At 35.5% G+C, this 19,604-nt stretch overlaps 2 protein-coding genes across 5 annotated transcripts; one reads left to right on the top strand and one right to left on the bottom strand.

Annotated features, from left to right (window-relative positions):
• Positions 1 to 1,065: 1,065 nt before the first annotated feature.
• On the top strand, positions 1,066 to 6,134 carry LOC120146929 (acetyl-CoA acetyltransferase, cytosolic 1-like). 2 transcript variants are annotated; one of them, XM_039160411.1, is made up of 14 exons: positions 1,066 to 1,177; positions 1,428 to 1,526; positions 1,609 to 1,782; positions 1,889 to 1,994; positions 2,631 to 2,802; positions 3,046 to 3,123; positions 3,210 to 3,275; positions 3,840 to 3,925; positions 4,198 to 4,297; positions 4,379 to 4,489; positions 4,599 to 4,640; positions 4,812 to 4,898; positions 5,342 to 5,427; positions 5,808 to 6,134. In XM_039160411.1, exons 1-14 carry the CDS (start codon positions 1,135 to 1,137, stop codon positions 5,845 to 5,847), a joined length of 1,290 nt encoding a protein of 429 aa, XP_039016342.1. In that variant the 5' UTR covers positions 1,066 to 1,134; the 3' UTR covers positions 5,848 to 6,134. The 2 variants fall into 2 exon arrangements, with proteins under 2 accessions (XP_039016342.1, XP_039016343.1); XM_039160412.1 differs by having other exon boundaries at positions 1,067 to 1,177; positions 2,664 to 2,802.
• Positions 6,135 to 7,389: 1,255 nt separating this feature from the next.
• LOC120146830 (serine/threonine-protein kinase D6PKL2-like) lies at positions 7,390 to 10,780 on the bottom strand. 3 transcript variants are annotated; one of them, XM_039160324.1, is made up of 4 exons: positions 10,662 to 10,780; positions 9,704 to 10,044; positions 9,038 to 9,643; positions 7,390 to 8,465 (listed from the first exon to the last, which is right to left on the bottom strand). In XM_039160324.1, the coding sequence occupies exons 2-4, from the start codon at positions 9,910 to 9,912 to the stop codon at positions 7,592 to 7,594; spliced, it is 1,689 nt and encodes a 562-aa protein (XP_039016255.1). In that variant the 5' UTR covers positions 9,913 to 10,044; positions 10,662 to 10,780; the 3' UTR covers positions 7,390 to 7,591. The 3 variants fall into 3 exon arrangements, with proteins under 3 accessions (XP_039016255.1, XP_039016257.1, XP_039016256.1); XM_039160326.1 differs by lacking the exon at positions 10,662 to 10,780 and adding an exon at positions 10,189 to 10,216 and having other exon boundaries at positions 9,038 to 9,637; positions 9,698 to 10,044; XM_039160325.1 differs by lacking the exon at positions 10,662 to 10,780 and adding an exon at positions 10,189 to 10,211.
• Positions 10,781 to 19,604: the final 8,824 nt, after the last annotated feature.

Raw genomic sequence — 19,604 nt, 5'->3', positions numbered from 1 at the left:
CAAATTTTATTTGGTCAATATAACCCACTTGTTAAAGAATTATTTTGAGGAAAAAAATTGATGGTTTATATAATTTCGATTACAGTGAATCCATTGTTCATTTCCATTTTCTTTTAATTTGCTATTATTATCTTATCCAGTCATATGACATATATAATATTTTAAATATAATTATTGTCTATAATATTATAGATATAAAGCATCAAAAAATAAATAATTAAATTTATGAAGTATGTTGTGTCCATAAGGAAGAAAACAATATATGGTGGTTGTATTATCAATTATCAATTTATTATGGACTAGATAATGATGGTGGCCAGTCAATGTAGATAACATAAACATGTATAATAAATACTACAAAAAAAGAGATAAAATATGTTTAAATGATACCTTTAATATAATAAAACTATGATGCTTTAAGAGAGGAATGTAAAGAAACAGAGCGATTTAGCAAGAATAATTTAAGTATAATTATGAATTATAGTTTTGAAATTATTAAAATGTTAATAGTTTCTTCATGGAGAATAAGAATCTGGCGTAAAAACTAAAGAGTAGATTACATCATAATACTATTAAACTTTAGATGTCGTATCATTTATACTATTGAATTTTTAATTTTGTCAATTATAAAATTAAATTTTGATTTTTGTTTCAATTATATTACTGGGTCATTAAATCATTAACAACCGGATTAAATCAATGTCATTTAACGGTTAAATAGTATAATTAAAACGAAAAATCAAAATTTAATATTATAATTGATTAAATTAAAAATTTAATGATAGAAACGATACAATATCTAAAGTTCAGTGATATTTGATATAGTTTAACCAAAATTAAATCCTGATTGGAACAGGGGATGCGAGAAGCGAGTTTTGTCCCAACAAGACATGTTTGCATTAAATACGTAAGCGTTTACGCTTTCCAACGTTTATGCCTTATCATCTCTCTCTCTCTCTGTATAAATATATATATATATATATATATATATATATATATATATATATATATATATATATATATATCAAAGCTATCGCCTTTTTGGTCAAAAACTCTTTCTTCATTCTAAATCCCCCTCCCCTCCCCAATTTCTTCTTATCTTGGGTATTCATTTGCTATCTGCACTCTTTTGCGATGGCTCCTACCGATTCATCAGATTTTATGATCAGACCTCGAGGTTTGCTTACAGTTTTTTTGGTTTCTACAGATCTTTCTACCATCAATTTACCATTTTACTTTACACCATTAGAGTTAAGCCAGTTCTATTTTTGTTTCCATCAAATGGGATTTTTTTTTTTGGTTTCTTCCCAAATTGTTAATTTTTCTGTGTGTATATAACCATAACTAATTGGATCATCTTCCGCACTTCACAAGATCACAACTGAGATGATAACGTTTTTACCGTGGGTTAACTATGTTTGACACAGATGTCTGTATCGTGGGCGTTGCACGTACACCGATGGGTGGTTTCCTTGGCTCACTTTCCTCGTTCTCTGCTACCCATCTTGGATCCTTAGCCATCAAGGGTAAACTCCTAAACCCCATTTTTTTCTACTCCCTGTGAATATGTTAGCTTCAAATTAATGCTTTTTTTACACAATTATGCAGCTGCTCTTCGAAGAGCAAACCTTGATCCATCACTTGTGCAGGAGGTTTTCTTTGGGAATGTTCTTAGTGCAAACTTAGGCCAGGCTCCAGCTAGGCAGGCTGCATTAGGTGCCGGTATTCCTAATTCCGTCATTTGCACCACTGTTAACAAAGTTTGTTCATCTGGGATGAAAGGTAAAATTCACTTTCTTGTTCATCTGGGATGAAAGGTATAATCCACTTTCTGCATTGAAGGATGTTGATTCTGTGATGTCATATTGTTTATTCTTTGTTATCCCAGCGGTGATGCTTGGATCACAAACTATCCAGTTAGGCATCAATGATGTTGTTGTTGCTGGTGGTATGGAAAGCATGTCAAACGCACCCAAGTATTTGGCAGACGCAAGGTGTGCATCTGTGTTTTTGTTCAGTCTTGAATTGTTTCGTGCTGTTTTTTGCACACACAAAAAAAATCAAAATTCATTGAATCAAGAGTGCACTTTGTATTGTAAATGTTGATGACATTTAATGAACTTAACAATAATTCTGTAACTAGTTTAGAGAGTATTCTGACATAAGCATTGAACTGAAATTGCAGACCCTGTACCTGTCAGGGTCATTAGCTGGATAATTAGTCACTCTTTTCAGTGTAGTCCATGTCCCTTTTATGGTCCATGTTCGGGGTTTGAGGCTCCCTTTCCCAGCAATGTCGTCTCCAAGGTTCGAACATGGGTTCTCTCCTTGCGAGTGCAACGTGCCTTGCAATTGCACCCAACACTTGCTGGTTCATTAGTCACTTTAGTTTGGAGGGTTATTTTTTTCATGAAAATTTCATTTATAGGAATAGATTGGTGCTTCATTTGACGGACATGTCAGTGAACTGATATTTACACCACAGAAGATTATTGTTTGGTTAAAAGCTGGTGTTTTTTTTTATTTGTTACTGTTGTATTAAATGATTTGCTGCTTCTTGCAGCTCTTAATAAACTGGATAATTTACTAATGTATTTGTTGATTTTTTTTTATCTGTATGCTGTTGTAAGCACTGAAAGTTCAATCTTCGATTTTATGGGCAGAAATGGATCTCGAATAGGACATGATACCATTGTGGATGGCATGCTCAAAGATGGGTTGTGGGATGTATATAATGATTTTGGAATGGGAGTATGTGGAGAGTTATGTGCTGACCAACACAACATTACGCGAGAAGAGCAGGTTTGGGTTCTTTGTGATCTATATGTTTAGCATTTCCATGTTTTTTTATCCATAGATTTTTCTCCTTCAATGGTATATAATCCACGTTGTTTCCAAATGCATTTTTTATGCTTACATTGTTTTCTTATTTCTGTCGTCTACTGTTTTACCCCTTGCATAATAGTATCTCTGGGGTAACTTTATGTCTTTCAGAGTTTTCTGCATATTAATGCTCTCCATATGTTATACTGTTCTCTTTTGCAGGATGCTTATGCTATTCGTAGCTTTGAGCGTGGAATTGCAGCTCAAAACAATGGCCTCTTGGCTTGGGAAATAGTTCCGGTGTGGTTTCTAATCTCTCTGTAATTAATTGAAATTGATAGTTTATGTTATTCTGTCAACATAAATGCCCAAATTTGTAAATTCAGGTTGAAGTTTCTGGAGGAAGAGGGAAACCGTCCACAGTTATAGATAAGGATGAGGGTTTAAGAATGGTATAAAGAAAATTTCTGCTCGGGATTTTACATTTCATGAAACATATGTTCTGTGCTGTGTTTTAACATTTGATTGTCTTAACTTATTGTCTAATTACATATAAGGTTTTGGAATCCGGTTTTCATTGTTAGAATTTTTGTGACCCATATCTATATATATATTGTTTCTTTATATAAGTGAATTAGTCTCAAGCAGCTGCAGTAAAAGAATATAGGGAAAACTAGTGAAGGTGTTGGCTCGTTGCTTTTCACTTTTAACCTGGTTGGAGGTGTATGCATTACCTTTAATGGATTCTAGACTTGCCTTGTAACTGTACCCCTCCTTTTCTTCTTCCCTCTAACTGTTCCTGTCCAAATCATTACAAACTACCACAAAGAACATGATTCTGTAATAGCAGTAGCATTTTCAGGTTGTATCATATAACATCCAGCATTTTGACGGTTATCAATTATTTTGGTCACAATAATCTAAACATAACTGCTCAAATAATAACGAATGTCCATACTTAATCTAAATACAGGCTTCACTGCCGATCATCTTTCTCATCTTTATCCATTTTCTAGTTTGATGCTGCCAAATTGAGGAAGCTTAGACCAAGCTTTAAAGCCAATGGAGGAACTGTTACAGCTGGCAATGCTTCTAGCATTAGGTCTCTCCTCTCAATCTCTTCCCTTCCATATTTATTATGTTATTATACCTGCAAAGCATTAGGAATGTGACCACAGTTGCATTCTCCTCCTATATTCTTTGTAATAATCTGCTCCTTGCAAATTGGAAGAATATGCTGTGTGTTTCAGCGACATCTCTTTTTCAAAGTATTCTTTTTTTATTTATGATAATTTGGCTGTTGCATATAACTTTAACATATTGGAGATTAATGGTATTCCTTTTTAGTTATGAGCTGATCATTATGTTGGGCAGTGATGGTGCAGCAGCATTGGTGCTAGTAAGTGGGGAGAAGGCAATTGAGCTTGGTTTGCAAGTGGTTGCTAGGATCCGAGGATATGCTGATGCTGCTCAGGTATTGCAAATAATAGCTGTTGTATTTGACTTCATGCTGGCTTAGTTTTAGATAAAATGCTGAAGGAGCTCGTCTTGACAGGCACCTGAATGGTTTACGACAGCTCCAGCCCTTGCCATACCAAAAGCCATAGCAAGTGCTGGTTTGAAGTCTTCTCAAATTGATTACTACGAAATAAACGAAGCTTTTTCAGTAAGTAAATAGGCTAATACTTTTTGATAGTCTAGTAGCCTGGTATTCAAGGGATTCATTTCTTTTTTATTCCTGAAATTCAATAGTTCATGTTTTAATCTCTTTGCAGGTTGTGGCTATTGCAAATCAAAAACTTCTTCGCCTTAATCCTGTAAGTCGTCAACTATCCTCTAAATTTTAATTGAATAGCTCATTAATGAAATCTGTAATCAACTCTTTCTTTTTCCGGGGTTTGTTTTGGCTTGTTCATCATGTTTTTTAAGCTTTGATATACGCTTTATATTATTTTTCAATGTCTCAGTCCATTTTTTCTTAAATGCAGGAAAAGGTTAATGCTCATGGTGGAGCTGTATCTTTGGGACATCCATTAGGGTGCAGTGGAGCTCGTATATTAGCCACATTGTTGGGGGTAATTCATAGGATTTTATATATAGTTTTAGCAACCCTATTTTCTGTTTAATGATCTATGTTTCTTCGATTCTTCATATTTCTTGAAGTATCCATGTTTGATGCCTCTGTTTGATACATTTTTGGACATGCGTATGGGTTATGACTTTCTAAGAGCCTTCCAAATTACGCAGAAAAATAGATCATACCTGTGTCACACGTCTATATCCAACACTAACCCCTAAGTCTGAGTAACATGGCTAATGATTGTGCTTAGATAACCCAGCCCAATTTTATTTTCACATGCGCACTTGCACACATGCAGCAAGTCCTGCTCTAACTCCGGTAACAGGAACTGATAGATGTTACATTGATTCTTTTCTTTTAAAATGGATAATAAATCAAAGAAAATATACAGTTAAATTTGGCTTTTGTCTAAGAGAATTAGATATTAATGTATTGCAGGTGCTAAGACATAAGAAAGGAAGGTTTGGAGTTGGTGGAATCTGTAATGGTGGTGGCGGAGCATCCGCCCTTGTTGTTGAGCTCATGTAAGCCCTCTATAAAATATTTGGTAACTTGTACGCTCTTATATTTAATAACTTTCCAGTTGCCCTTAATTTGTGAAATCTCGCCACATATAGCTGGTTCCTATTAGAGTTCTTCAGCTAAACCAAAGAAATACCATAGCACGATTATACTATTAACTTTTTGTGTGGGTGTTAGATGCATATATGTATTTGATACAAAGGTATTCGATTTCTTCTTAGTTTTGCAATATACTTGCCAAGTGCTGGACAAGGATGCATGTTTCTAGGTTCCTTGAGAAGATCTCTTAACTATAATATGGCCTGCTATAACTTTTTATGTATAACTGTTTGCTTTGGTGGTGATGAGAAATGTTAGTGACGAAGAATCTTGTATTTTGCAGGCCGGAACTGGATGCCAAAGTGGGACGGTCATCTTTATGAAACCAATATACATGTTATTGTCAAATTTTCCGTTGATTTGTCGTTTTATTCCCTTCAAATTTGATCAGAAAATAAAAAGTTATAGAGCAGGTTTTATGGAGGCAGATAGCTGTTGATCTTTAGAGCATTCAAGGGGCAGATCATGAGACAGCAGAAAAAGGAAGAATCCATAGTGGACATAAAAAGGGTTAGTTTGTCAGTTTAAAGCATGTCACAATGTAACATAAATTGGACAACGTTCATTGACAAAAGCTTAATGTTATATGTTCTGGATGCTGTCTTCTTCATTCTCTTGAGGCAATTGTACTCTTTGCGTTATGAACCGGAACGTGAGAAAAGTGGTATTATAAATAATAAGAATATGATATAAATATTCAAATGTTTTAAAATTTGTATAATCTAAATTATTAATGTTTTAAATATGTTTATAACAAGATAAAAATAAACCAATATGATTTTGGTACATAACTTGCCAAGTTTAGATACATTGGGGGCCTAGGTATTGGACTACAGGCATTGCTAGTTTAGATGCTTAACTTGCCAAGTTTGAATACATAAAAGAAAAGGCTTCATGAAAATGTCGACACATTATCGATAACTAAGGGGTAGCCATTGGCGTCCATCAAAGAAGAAGAAAGCAGTTTGTTTTCTTTTGATGTTACTGGCGTTTGGGGCAAAGGGTGAGGATCGTGTATACGAAGCGGTGGGTAAAAGCCACTCAAGTATGGATGCCCTAAGGTCCAAGATGTCCCATTTCGTCAACGCGTCCGAGACCACCATCAAATATCTTGATATCTGCTGTGCTTCTAAGGTACAGATGACCTAATTGTGATTTGTTTAACAGGTTAAGGTAGATACCGTGCTTGTTGAGAGTGATATGGTTGCAAAAGCCATAATAGATCAAATCCCTATTCTAAACATCACAAAACTAGTTGTTGGAACCACCATCTACAACTTCAGTTCGAGGTAAACATACATACTTGAAGTCAAGTAGAGGCTGTGAGATAGCTCATCACTTACTCAAAGATGAGATTGCCAATATGCTTGGATCGTTATTGTCGTAACCCTTGGACTCGCATGTATGCCGTCTTGGACGCTGTCCCCCATTCAATTGACTACTCCGCCAACAGCCTAACACCGTCACTGTGTTTCTCATAAATGTGTTTCCGGAGATTCATTACATCCTTCTCCGTGTAAGAAATAGAAAGAGACCAGCAGTGTGTTTTCCTTCAATAATTTTTCTTGTTAGCCGTTAACAGCTAAGAGTTCGATGAAAGTAGGAAAGCTGCTTAAGAGCCAAGTATCAGCAGCACAGGTGGAGTCCTACATAGCGCAAGAAAGGGGGGACGAGAAGACAACTTCAGAAATATTTTCATATCTGCATTGCATTTAATTATCACATATGAACTTGGCTAATGTTATCTGCTGCACAATATTTTTCCAAAACCGATGATTTTGAACATGCTACAATTTCTCTATGTTTGCCATTGCTATTTATTATTTTCCTCGACACAAGTTGTCAAGCATAGTGAGGCAGAGGGGTCCATGAAATAATTACGAAATGCAGATTAAAATTTGTTAAAACAGGAAGCAACTACGAACATACATCTTTTTCCATATAATGTATCCATCAACATGAAAACTTCATCCTCATCTTACCAGCAACCATTGGGGTGTTCGTGTTCATAATAATTCTTCCCGCTAAAGAGAAACAGACTGGGTTTGCAATTAATGGCAACAAGTGCTAAAAGAAATCAAACTCCAGATAATTGTCTGAACCTTTTTTATTATAAGCAGCTGCATTGACAGCAGCCTTTTCACTTGATGCCGGAGAAGCTGGTACTCGTTCAAGCTCGACTGGCTTTGGAATCTCAGGTGGGGTAGCACAACGAATCAATGCCCAATTCACACCTTCAAAGAAGGGATGTTGTTTAATCTCGGTTGCCCCTCGTTTATAAGCCAATCTATGTTGTGGTTCTTTTATAAGTAGTCCTCTTATGAGGTCCCTTGCTGCAAAACTCACAACGGGTGATTCAGGAAACCGAAGAGGCTGTCCCACAACATTGAATAACGTTGCCCGATTGCCAGATCCCTTAAAAGGGGTTTTACCAAACAAAAGTTCGTAAAGGAAGATTCCAAAAGTCCACCAGTCTACAGCACTTCCATGTCCCTCACCCTTGATGATCTCTGGAGCCAAGTACTCATGAGTCCCCACAAATGACATTGAGCGGGCATCAGTTGGCTCTGCTATTAGCTCAGGTAATGGGCTAATTTGGTTTGTAATTTCGTATTTTTGCTTGTGGTCTTTCTTGGACTTGATAGAAAAGAGACGGGGAGAAAAGCAAGTTGTCGAAGCAACGCAAGACGGCTGAATGCAGGAAGGTTCAATGCACGCAGGCTGAACACAGTAAACTGGGTTCTTTCTTAATGGCTCTGATTCGAGAGAAGATGTCCTGACAAGAGTTGGGCTGACAGCACAACGAAGGGAAAGATCAAAATCAGAGAGCATTATATGACCATCTTCCCTCACAAGAACATTTTCTGGCTTAAGGTCGCGATAGATGATCCCAAGCATATGAAGATATTCCAGTGCTAGCAAGACCTCTGCTACATAAAATCTACAATGCAGAACAAAATACAACATCACTGTAAAGGTGATAGAAATTTGCACAAATTTTAATCACACCCTGTTTGTGTTTCTACTGAAAAATGCAAATAGCTAAACGGAAATAAAATGAAAATTTTCCTTACTGAGCTTCCACAAAGTCTATCCTTTTAAAGGGATTCATATTCGGTCCAATATCAGCATACAAGTTTTTTAAGGCAAGGCGTCAAAGGTTTTTAAACTTTCTTGCATGAATCAAAATTTCAAACAAATTATTGCACTATCCTTTCAAACAATTAGCTACCCTTTGCACCATGGTAGATGGTACAATCCCATAACAGAAAAAATGACCTTGAATAGACAACTGTGGGCAATATGTTTCAACATTTCTCTATATTTCACTTAGGGAGATGCTAGCAAATATAGAAATTACAAGTGACAAGCACCCGAAAGCCCTTCAAGCAATCAGAAAACTTAGGATTGAAAGCAAACTCATCATAGATAGTTGAAAAGTAAGCGAACAAGAAAAGGCATGTACATGATAGTAAAGAACATGAAATATCTTTTCAGATTTGATTGTCATACTTTACTGCCTGCTCAGGGAAATATTTCCCGGCTTGCTTCTGCCTGAGGGCGTGCAAGTCTCCACCAGGGCAAAACTCCATTACCAAACAGGAAAACTTCTCCGTCTCAAAATGTGTGTAAAGTGTCGGAAGGAATGGATGATCAAGAGATTGCAGTATCTCTCTTTCTGTTTGAGCCCGAAGCAGTTTTTTACGACTTGCTAAAGATGCTTTGTCCATAACCTTCATTGCAAAATAACACTTGGTTCCACTCAAATCCGACAGATAGACACTCCCGATGTCCCCGCAACCCAACCTCCTTAGCAGTCTAAAATGGCTCAAACCAAGAATCCCATCTCTTGTCTTGACAGCTTGGATAGCTTCCCACCTCAAGTCATTCGCTTTGTGAGGCTTACTGATACTACTACTAAAGCTGCAGCATGTGCTTTCATCACTCACATCACTGCTTGTGCTACCTCTGCAAATGCTGCTCTTGCCACTCTCAAGACGGTCACTAATCTTGGCAAGACTACTAGTCCCATCGCTAACTTTGGCAGATACTGAGCTGTTTTTAACACTTCCATATTCTGATGTTTTCTTTTCTTGATTAGCAGAGATTTCGGATAAATCTCTAGTCTCATAAACGGAAGAATCTACTCTCTTTGATGTTTTTTTACCACATGATGTAAATGAGCACGACTCCAACTTCTTGGTTAAAGATTCAACAGAACCATTTTGATATAAATTCGGTGACATTTTATTTTCGGACGCATCAGCCACAACTTGTTTTGGTGTAGTCTCGACTGATTGAAGAAGGCACTCCGACATAGCCAGCTCAGATTTGTTCTTCTTCTGTTGCTGTTTAGGAGGAATTTTGGAACCATATTTTGAGGCCATTAGGGGAGACGAAGAATTTCAAATACTCTCATCAAATCTCACATAACCATAGTTCAAAACCATTACAAACAGCACCACATCTGCATTTGAAGTTCAACATAGCTGCCCCCTCTAACTCCACCAACAGCTAACCTAGAAAAAGTAAATATATATATGATTCAATTAGGTAAGATAGTATAGCTAGCTGATCCACAATGCGAGAAGAATCCTAGAAGCATTTTAAATACAAATGATACTAATGTGCCCAAAATAAAAGCAAAGAAACAAATCTATCACCCGAGGAGCAGAAATGATCTAAGCAAAGCTGGAGAAAATTCATTTGAGCCAAACAGTGAATATAGTGTCAGTCTGTCAGATTAAAAGGCACCGCCGACCACCACATGAGAAGAAAATATGTTAGTAGCCCACTCAAAGAGAGAAAATTAGCCATCACAGATAAAACATAATCAATCATAGAGCAACATGCAAGGAACAGAGGCTGCTCGATTAAATGAAACCTAGCATAAAAAAAGAGCAGATGACTGTAAAAAAATACCCAAAACAGTGAAAATTTGAACTGAAATCAGATCTCCATCACAGATACAAGAAAAGGTACGAATTTTAAATGAAAACCCAAGGCAGATCCCAAGCAGAAAAGAAAAAACCCAATCACTGAAAACCGAAAGAATAGGAGAGAAAGTAATAGCATTTAAGCAAATAGAAGCAAAAACGCCATCTAAGCTAAAAAGGCAAGAGAGGAGAGAGAGTACCAATGAAATCAAATTATGAGAGACGACGAGGGACGAGTGATTTGGTTGAAGGAGAAGGCAAATAAGACTTTAGAAGAGGAAATGTAGCTGCTTTGCTAGCTACCTAAACAGTTATTGCCGCACCCACCACCACCACCCAGATTTGGTATTTTATATTTGGCTTAAATACACCATTCCTCCTAAATTATACACCGAGTTCCTAAAATATTTTTTTAGATATTTTGTCGCAAAATTTTGATCGTTAACTCGTTTTAAATAATTAACTCTCTTAAAAAATATAATAAAAATTTACCTATTTAGTCATTTAATTATTCTAACAATTCTATTTTAATAATTCAATTATTTAAATTTTTAAAATTATCATTATCATTAAATTTAAATTTTTATTTCATTTTGACCATTTAATTATTTTTATCTTTATTTGTATATATATTATAAACCCTTACCCAATTTTTTAAAAGCAGTTCAATTCTTTCCCGACATATCAATAAAATATTTTTATATGACGAAAGAAAGGCATGAAAATATAAAAATATCAAAAATTGAAAAATATGTTTACCGACCCAAACTCCAAAATATACTGAAGTTTAGGTTTGTCAGACACGAGTTGCCTATAATAATCGTTAACTATTTTAATGACTAAAATAAAACAATTTAATTATTTAGTGAGTAATGTGGTAATTTATAATTGTTTTACCAAAAAAATTACTAATAAGATTTTTTTTCCTAATCTAGTACCTTTTATAGATTATTCCCTTGAATGATACTCATTCATTGATTAGATATATGTGACAAATCTAATCAGTGTGAAGATTATTTATTTATTTGAGATTTTATGTTAAATTTCTTTTATGTTTTATAATTTATGATTTTTATTGGTTAAAATTATTTTAAAATATGTATTTTAATTGATAATTTTATCAAACTTAAGTCACTAGAATTCAAATACAAATTAAATTATCTGTAGGGACTACACCCACACCAGTTTGATCGAATTGCTCAAATCTTTTATAAAAATTCAGACTCTGTTGCGACTACCTCCACTAATAGTACTGATTCGAAGGAGATGCATGAACATTCAAAAGCTGATGCTTTTGACGACAAGTCTGATGCTCAATCATCCTCTGCTTTATTTGAGGAAATAATGAAAACAATGGAATCTAGAGATAAGGGAAGTGAAATGCCTAGCAATTTACCTGGAGGAGTCCTTGTGGATGAATCATATGTGATCTCACCAGTAGAGCTAAACTCTCGACTTTTTTCACCTGATTCCAGTTTCCCTACGTCATTAGTAGCGCGGGGATCAACAGATCTATAGTTCGGGCCTTGGAAATTTGACAATGGTGATCCCAACTTGAAAAGAGTTTATACTTACATCAAGGCACCAACCAAATTTATTAAGGCTACAAAAGCCACTGAGGAGTAAATGTATCTAAGAGTTGATGGGAAGTCTTTTGCTGTTTTAGCAGTTGTGAGCACTCCTGACGTTCCATATGGGAGCACCTTCAAAACTGAATTGCTTTATTGCATTACTCCTTAACCTGAGTTTCCGTCTGGAGAACAATCTTCACATTATTGAAAATTGATTGCGCAAGTGGCACCGAAAGTTGCCACTTATCTCCACCGAATTGTGGAGTCAAAAAGGAAGCTGCAATTGTTGAAAATGTGCAAGGGTAAATTACTTAATTTAGTCCCTATATTTTAGGGTATTTATAAGATTAGTCCTTAAGCTTCAACTATAAATACCCTAACTCATTTAGCTTCAAAATCACCACAAATCATTCTAGCTTTCTCCAAATACTAGAGAATTTAGAGAGTTTTTTTTAGAGTTGTTTTCCCATTTTTATCAAGAGAAAATTGTTATTGATTTCTCCTTGTTAGATCGAGAGAAGTTGTAATTCCTATTTTCTCATAGTGAGATTCTTCTACTGTTGCCCATGGTTTTTACCCTATATTATTTAGGGGTTTTTCAAGTAAAATTTGTGTCTTTTTATCTTCATTTTTATTTTCTCAAATTATCAGTTGCGATTTTGCTCTATCCGATAGCCGTATTCCACAACAATTGGTATCAGAACCAGATTTGAGTGTATAATATATACTTATTGTCTTTGTGGTTGCAAACAAAAGGTGGATCCTCCAACGTAAGAAAGAAAGAAGTTATTACCCATTCTTTAAAGGTTCCAGAGAACTATTCACGATAGTGAAATAGTGGGAGCTATCCGTAATAGAAGCTATGACAACAAAATTTGATATTGAAAAGTTCAATGGGAGAAATTTCTCATTGTGGAAATTGAAGATGAAGGACATCCTGAGGAAAGACGGTTGTCTAGTAGCTATCAGTGAAAGGCCGGTAGATTTCACAAATGACAACAAATGGATCGAAATGGACGGGAATGCTATGGAAAACTTTCATCTAGCATTAGCAGAAGAAGATTTGTCAAGAATCGAGGAGAAGAAAACAACTAAGGAGATATGTGATCAAAAAAAAAATCCAGGAAATGCAAATTCTTGGGGTATACTGATGGAGTAAAGGGGTATCGCTTGTGGGATCCCACTGCCCGCAAAGTGATCATCAGTAGGGATGTTATCTTTGTAGAAGATAAACTACAAAGAAAAGAAGAAGATAGTAGCATTGAAAAGTTAGATACTACACAGATACATGTGGAAAAGGAGTTTGGAGAAGGAGATTCTTCTGAAGCAGAACCAACACATGATGAGCAAGAACTAGAGAGTTCTGAAGCTCCAACAACTCGTTAATCAGATCGTGTGAGAAGACGTCCCAATTGGCACTCAGATTATATTATAGAAGGAAATATTGCATGCTGCCTTTTAATAGAGGACGATGAGCCATCAACATACCAAGAGGCAATAAACAGCTCAGATGCTTCACAATGGATGATGGCGATGCAAGAAGAGATTGAAGCACTTCATAAAAATAATACATGGGACCTTGTGCCACTACCACAAGGAAGGAAGCCAATTGGTTACAAATGAGTCTTCAAAATCAAGCGAAATGGTGACGATCAAGTTAAGAGGTATCGTGCAAGACTGGTGGTCAAAGGATATGTTCAAAAAGAAGATATTGATTTCAATGAAATCTTTTCTCCTGTGGTTCGACTAACAACAGTTCGAGTAGTCTTGGCAATGTGTGCTACATTGAACTTATATCTAGAGCAGTTAGATGTTAAAGAAATCTTGAAGAAGATTGTTGAATTATGTTTCGATATAACAAATTTAAGGCAAAATGTTTTTGGACTTGAATTGAATTTATTCAAAGTTTTACAAAGGTTTCAAGAATAATTCAAAGTTCATTAAATTCGGATTTGAGCAAAAATGCTAAAGGGTGTCAAAGTGCATCCATGCACCCCTGCAGTGCATCCATGCACCCCTGCAGTGTATCCATGCACCTGCACTAGTGCATCGAGGCACCATGCAGTGCATCCATGCACTCCATTTCGAATGCACTTAGTGCATCGATGTATCCTGATGTCCATCCATGCACGAAGGTTGCAACGGCTAGTAACGACTAGTTTATTTGAATTTAATGAAGGGGTATCGATGCACCATGATAGTGCACCGATGCACCATGTTATGGGCAACCTTTTTTAGTAGAAAAATCATCCCCAAACGGCTCCAAAACATCCCCAACGGCTATATACAACATCAAACACATTCCAAGCTATAAATACAAGCTAAAGACACTTAAAGAAGAAAGAGAACAATTATCCAAGCAATCAAACACAAGAGAAGAGTTTTTCATTCTTATTTCATCTTTCTCTTGTAAATATTTTGTTCTTGTGAGATCAATCTTGTAAACACATACCTTAGAGAGGTTTTCTTGTTTACTTATTTTAGCCTTTTGTAAAGGGGAAAGGTTCTAGTTTATCCCGTGTAAAAGCTAGGAAAATGTTCTAGTTTAGCCCGGAAAAACTAGGGAGTTGTAAGGTTATCTATTTGTCCTCAAAAGAAAGAACAAATTAGTGAATTTATTGGAAAATCTTGGTGAGGAGCTAAGGTAGTGGACGTCGACTTTGGTTTAGAAAGTCGAACCACTCTAAATCGTTGTGCAATTTTCTATCTTTCAATCTCCTTACTCCATAAACTCAAAAACTGTTCCGACCCCTCTTTGCAAACCGTTCCGGTTGTCGAATCGAGCTTTTGAAAATCCCAACAATTGGTATCAGAGCCTAACTCGTTAAGAAGGTTTAACCACCTTGAGACGATCCTCAAAGAAGCTCTACCAATTCCCGACACAACCGAGAAGATGACTTCCACCTCCGGCTCGTTCTACATGGAAGACTCCCTACCAACGGACAAGCCTCCATACTTCAATGGAGTCAACTATCGTCATTGGAAGAAATTAATGAAGGTATTCATCCAATCCAATGATCTTGATGCATGGGAGATAATCGAGAACAACTACTCTTCTCCAAAGAAGAAGGAGAAGAAGCGGAGTGACAAAGAACGGAAGAAAGCTCAACTTAATGCCAAGGCCATGCACATGGTGTTGTGTGCATTTGGTCCTGAAATCTATGAAGGAGTTTCTTCATGTTCAAGTGCTAAGGAGCTTTGGAATAAGCTCAAGGAAATCCATGGAAACAAGAAAGAAGAACCAACAAAGGTGGTGTCTCTAATGGCTCGTGAAGAGCCCGAGGTATCTTCTAACTCAATTGAATTTAATTCATATACGTTTGATGAGTTACAAGATGCTTTTAATAGGTTATATTCGGAGTTTGAGACCATGAACTCTAAATATAAGAAAATGATTTCAAATTTTAAAATAGAAAATTATTTTCTTTTGAAAACAAAAATAGATTTTGAAAGCCAAAATGAAATTTTGAAAAAGGATTTAGAGCTTTCAAAAATAAAAATTGAAAGTTTTGAAAAATAAAATTTTGATTTAAAAGTTAAGCTTGAATGCTTAACAAAAGAAAAAGAAATCATTTTAAATAATTCATTTAGTTCAATAATGACAATATGCTCACATTGTCATTATCATGGTCACAAGGAACATACTTGTCCTTTGAAGAAAGGAAAACGTTTTAAAATTAGGCAAGTATGGGTTCCGAAAGGAACAAGGGGCATTGAAACTAACGTTCAAGGATCCAAAGCAATTTGGATACCAAAAGCTACTTAAATGTCTCTTGTAGGTGTGTGGGAGTAATGGTGATGAAAGTGATGATATTCAAGATGCTCTAGCCACACATGAAAAAGGAATGGGTAACCTTTAAGCTTAATGCTTTTAATTTTGGTTATTTGGTTGCTCATTTATTTTTAAGCATGCATGAGTTTTGGATTTAAATGATTATGTTTTGTTTTAATCTCATGTATGTTAAAAACAATTGGTATGATGAACATTTTAATGATTTTACATAATTCTTAGTTCATCATAATGAAATTTTGATCAAAATGGGTTTTAATGCAAATGATATTTCTCTAACAATTGATATCAATTTTTCAAAAATTTTGATTTTACAAATTTTAAATTTTTGACCTAAATTTAAATGTGTATGCATGTGATTTAAATGAAAATGATATCTCTCTAATAATTGATATCAAAATTTTCAAATGCATAACATTTTTGGAAAATTTTATGCACATGCACTTAATTTCAATAATTAATATTACATAAAGTATTTTAGACTTGGATATATTGAATTTCATGTACTACTAACATGTTTGTTATTCTTTGTTGAAATTCAATTTTGTTTAAGTGTCAAGTTCTTAAAGCTAAATTTTGTTTGGAATGAATTTATTGAGGGGGAGCTTTGATTTTTCAAATAAGTTTTAAAATGTCAAATTTATTACTTACTCTCCAAAGTTATTTTGAACTTCAAAGATTGAATTATTTTTGATATAACAAAAAGGGGGAGAAGTTTTGGTTTGAAAAATTCAATTTCTTAATGAAAAAGGGGGAGCAACGTTTTCATATATTTTCAAACAATTGGTATTTGTTACCAATTGGTATATTTTTCATTAAACATTTTATTAAGGGGGAGTTTTGCCAAAAACAATTTTTTAAATGTTTTGTTATATCAAAAAGGGGGAGATTGTTGAATTATGTTTCGATATAACAAATTTAAGGCAAAATGTTTTTGGACTTGAATTGAATTTATTCAAAGTTTTAAAAAGGTTTCAAAAATAATTGAAAGTCCATTAAATTCGGATTTGAGCAAAAATGCTAAAGGGTGTCAAAGTGCATCCATGCACCCCTGCAGTGCATCCATGCACCTGCACTAGTGCATCGATGCACCATGGAGTGCATCCATGCACTCCATTTCGAATGCACTTAGTGCATCGATACATCTTGCTGTGCATCGATGCATCCTGCTGTGCATCGATGCATCCTGCTGTGTATCCATGCACGAAGACTGCAACGACTAGTTTATTTGAATTTAATGAAGGAGTATCGAGGCACCATGATAGTGCACCGATGCACCATGTTATGGGCAGCCTTTTTGAGTAGAAAAATCATCCCCAAACGGCTCCAAAACATCCCCAACGGCTATATACAACATCAAACACATTCCAAGCTATAAATACAAGCTAAGGACACTTGAAGAAGAAAGAGAACAACTATCCAATCAATCAAACACAAGAGAAGAGTTTTTCATTCTTATTTCATCTTTCTCTTGTAAATATTTTGTTCTTGTGAGATCAATCTTGTAAACACCTACCTTAGAGAGGTTTTCTTGTTTACTTATTTTATCCTTTTGTAAAGGGGAAAGGTTCTAGCTTAGCTCGTGTAAAAGCTAGGGAAAGGTTCTAGTTTAGCCCGGAAAAACTAGGGAGTTGTAAGATTATCTCTTTGTCCTCAAAAGAAAGAACAAATTAGTGAATTTGTTGGAAAATCCTTGGTGAGGAGCTAAGGTAGTGGACGTAGACTTTGGTTTAGAAAGTCGAACCACTTTAAATTGCTGTGCAATTTTCTATCTTTCAATCTCCTTACTCCCTAAATTCAAAAACCATTCCAACCCCAATTTGCAAATCATTCCGGTTGTCGAATCGAGCTTCCTAAAATCCCAACAAAGAATTATATCTCCAGCCTGAAGCTTTTAAAGAAAAAGAAAAGAAGAACTTGGTTTGCAGGTTGAACAAATCTCTGTACGATCTAAAGCAAACGCTGAGGTGTTGGTATAAGAGATTTGATTCCTTCATTATGTGCCTTGGATACAATAGACTTAATGCATACCCTTGTGCTTATTTCAAGAGGTTTGGTGATAACGATTTTGTTATATTGTTGTTGTATGTGGATGACATGTTGGTTGCAGGACCCAACAAAGATCATATTGAAGAATTGAAGGCACAACTGGCTAGGGAATTTGAAATGAAGGACTTGGGATCAACAAACAAGATTCTAGGGATGCAAATTCACCAAGGCAAAATTAATAGGAAGATTTAGCTTTCACAAAAGAATTACTTGGAGAAGATCTTGTTACGATTCAACATGCAAGATTGTAAGCCAAATTCTACCATTTTCCTATTAACTTCAAATTATCCTCCAGTATGAGTCCTAGCAGTGAAAAAGAGAGGATGCAGATGTCTCGAGTACCGTATGCATCGGCAGTGGGAAGTTTAGTGCTCGATATGATATGCACAAGACCAGACATTGCACAAGCAGTGGGAGTGGTTAGTCGGTACATGACAAATCCAAGCAAAGAGCATTGGAATACAGTAAAGAGGATCTTGAGATACATCAGTGGGACCTCAAATGTTTCAATATGTTATGGAGGATCAAATATACTTATCAATGAGTATGTTGATTCTGACTATGCAGGGGATCTGGATAAAAGTAAATCTACAACATGATATGTGTTCAAAATTGCTGGTGTAGCTGTAAGGTTGGTTTCAAAATTGCAGTCAGTTGTGGCTACTTCCACAATAGAGGCAGAATATGTAGTAACTACACAAGCCAATAAAGAAGCAATTTGGTTGAAGATGTTATTGGAGGAGCTTGGGCACAATCAATGGTATGTCTCTCTGTTTTGTGACAGTCAAAGCACCTTGCATCTAGCAAGGAATCCAACATTTCATTCAAGGACAAAACACATACGAGTTCAGTACCATTTCATTCGTGACAAGGTGGAAGAATGAACGGTAGATATACAGAAAATTCATACCAAAGACAACATAGCAGATTTCATGACGAAGGCGATAAATGCTGATAATTTACTTGGTGTCGATCCTCTTGTGACCTGTCAGAAACGTAAGCAACATAATGGTATAAGGTAGAAAGAATGGTGTGAAGATATGATTGTTCCAATCAAATATTCAAGTGGGGGATTGTTGAAAATTGATTGCGCGAGTGGCACCGAAAGTTGCCACTTATCTCCACCGAATTGTGGAGTCAAAAAGGAAGTTGCAATTGTTGAAAATGTGCAAGGGTAAATTACTCAATTTAGTCCCTGTATTTTAGGGTATTTATAAGATTAGTCCTTAAACTTCAACTATAAATACCCTAACCCATTTAGCTTCAAAACCATCCCAAATCATTCTAGCTTTCTCTCAATACTAGAGAATTTAGAGAGTTTTTTTAGAGTTGTTTTCTCCTTTTTTATCAAGAGAGAATTGTTATTGTTTTTTCCTTGTTAGATCGAGAGAAATTGTAATTCCTATTTTCTCATAGTGAAATTATTCTACCGTTGTCCGTGGTTTTTACCCTATATTATTTATGGGTTTTTCACGTAAATTTTGTGTATTTTTTATCTTTATTTTTATTTTTTCAAATTATCAGTTGTGATTTTGCTCTATCTGATAGTCGTATTCCGCAACACACATTTGGTCATTTCTTGGCGAATGAACTTTTTACAGAGCACGATTAAGAAAAGTATGATAGAAAATGGAGCTCGACAGGGTCTAATTTGAGCATTTCACTACCTTACTAATTAAGTCCATTAAACCAGTTGAATCAACGGATATTGGGTTAAACAAAGAACAGATTTT

This window comes from Hibiscus syriacus, unplaced genomic scaffold (assembly GCF_006381635.1).
Source record: "Hibiscus syriacus cultivar Baekdansim isolate YM2019G1 unplaced genomic scaffold, ASM638163v2 tig00110931_pilon, whole genome shotgun sequence".
Taxonomy (NCBI): Eukaryota; Viridiplantae; Streptophyta; class Magnoliopsida; order Malvales; family Malvaceae; genus Hibiscus; species Hibiscus syriacus.
This window is presented reverse-complemented; position numbering and strand designations above follow the sequence as displayed.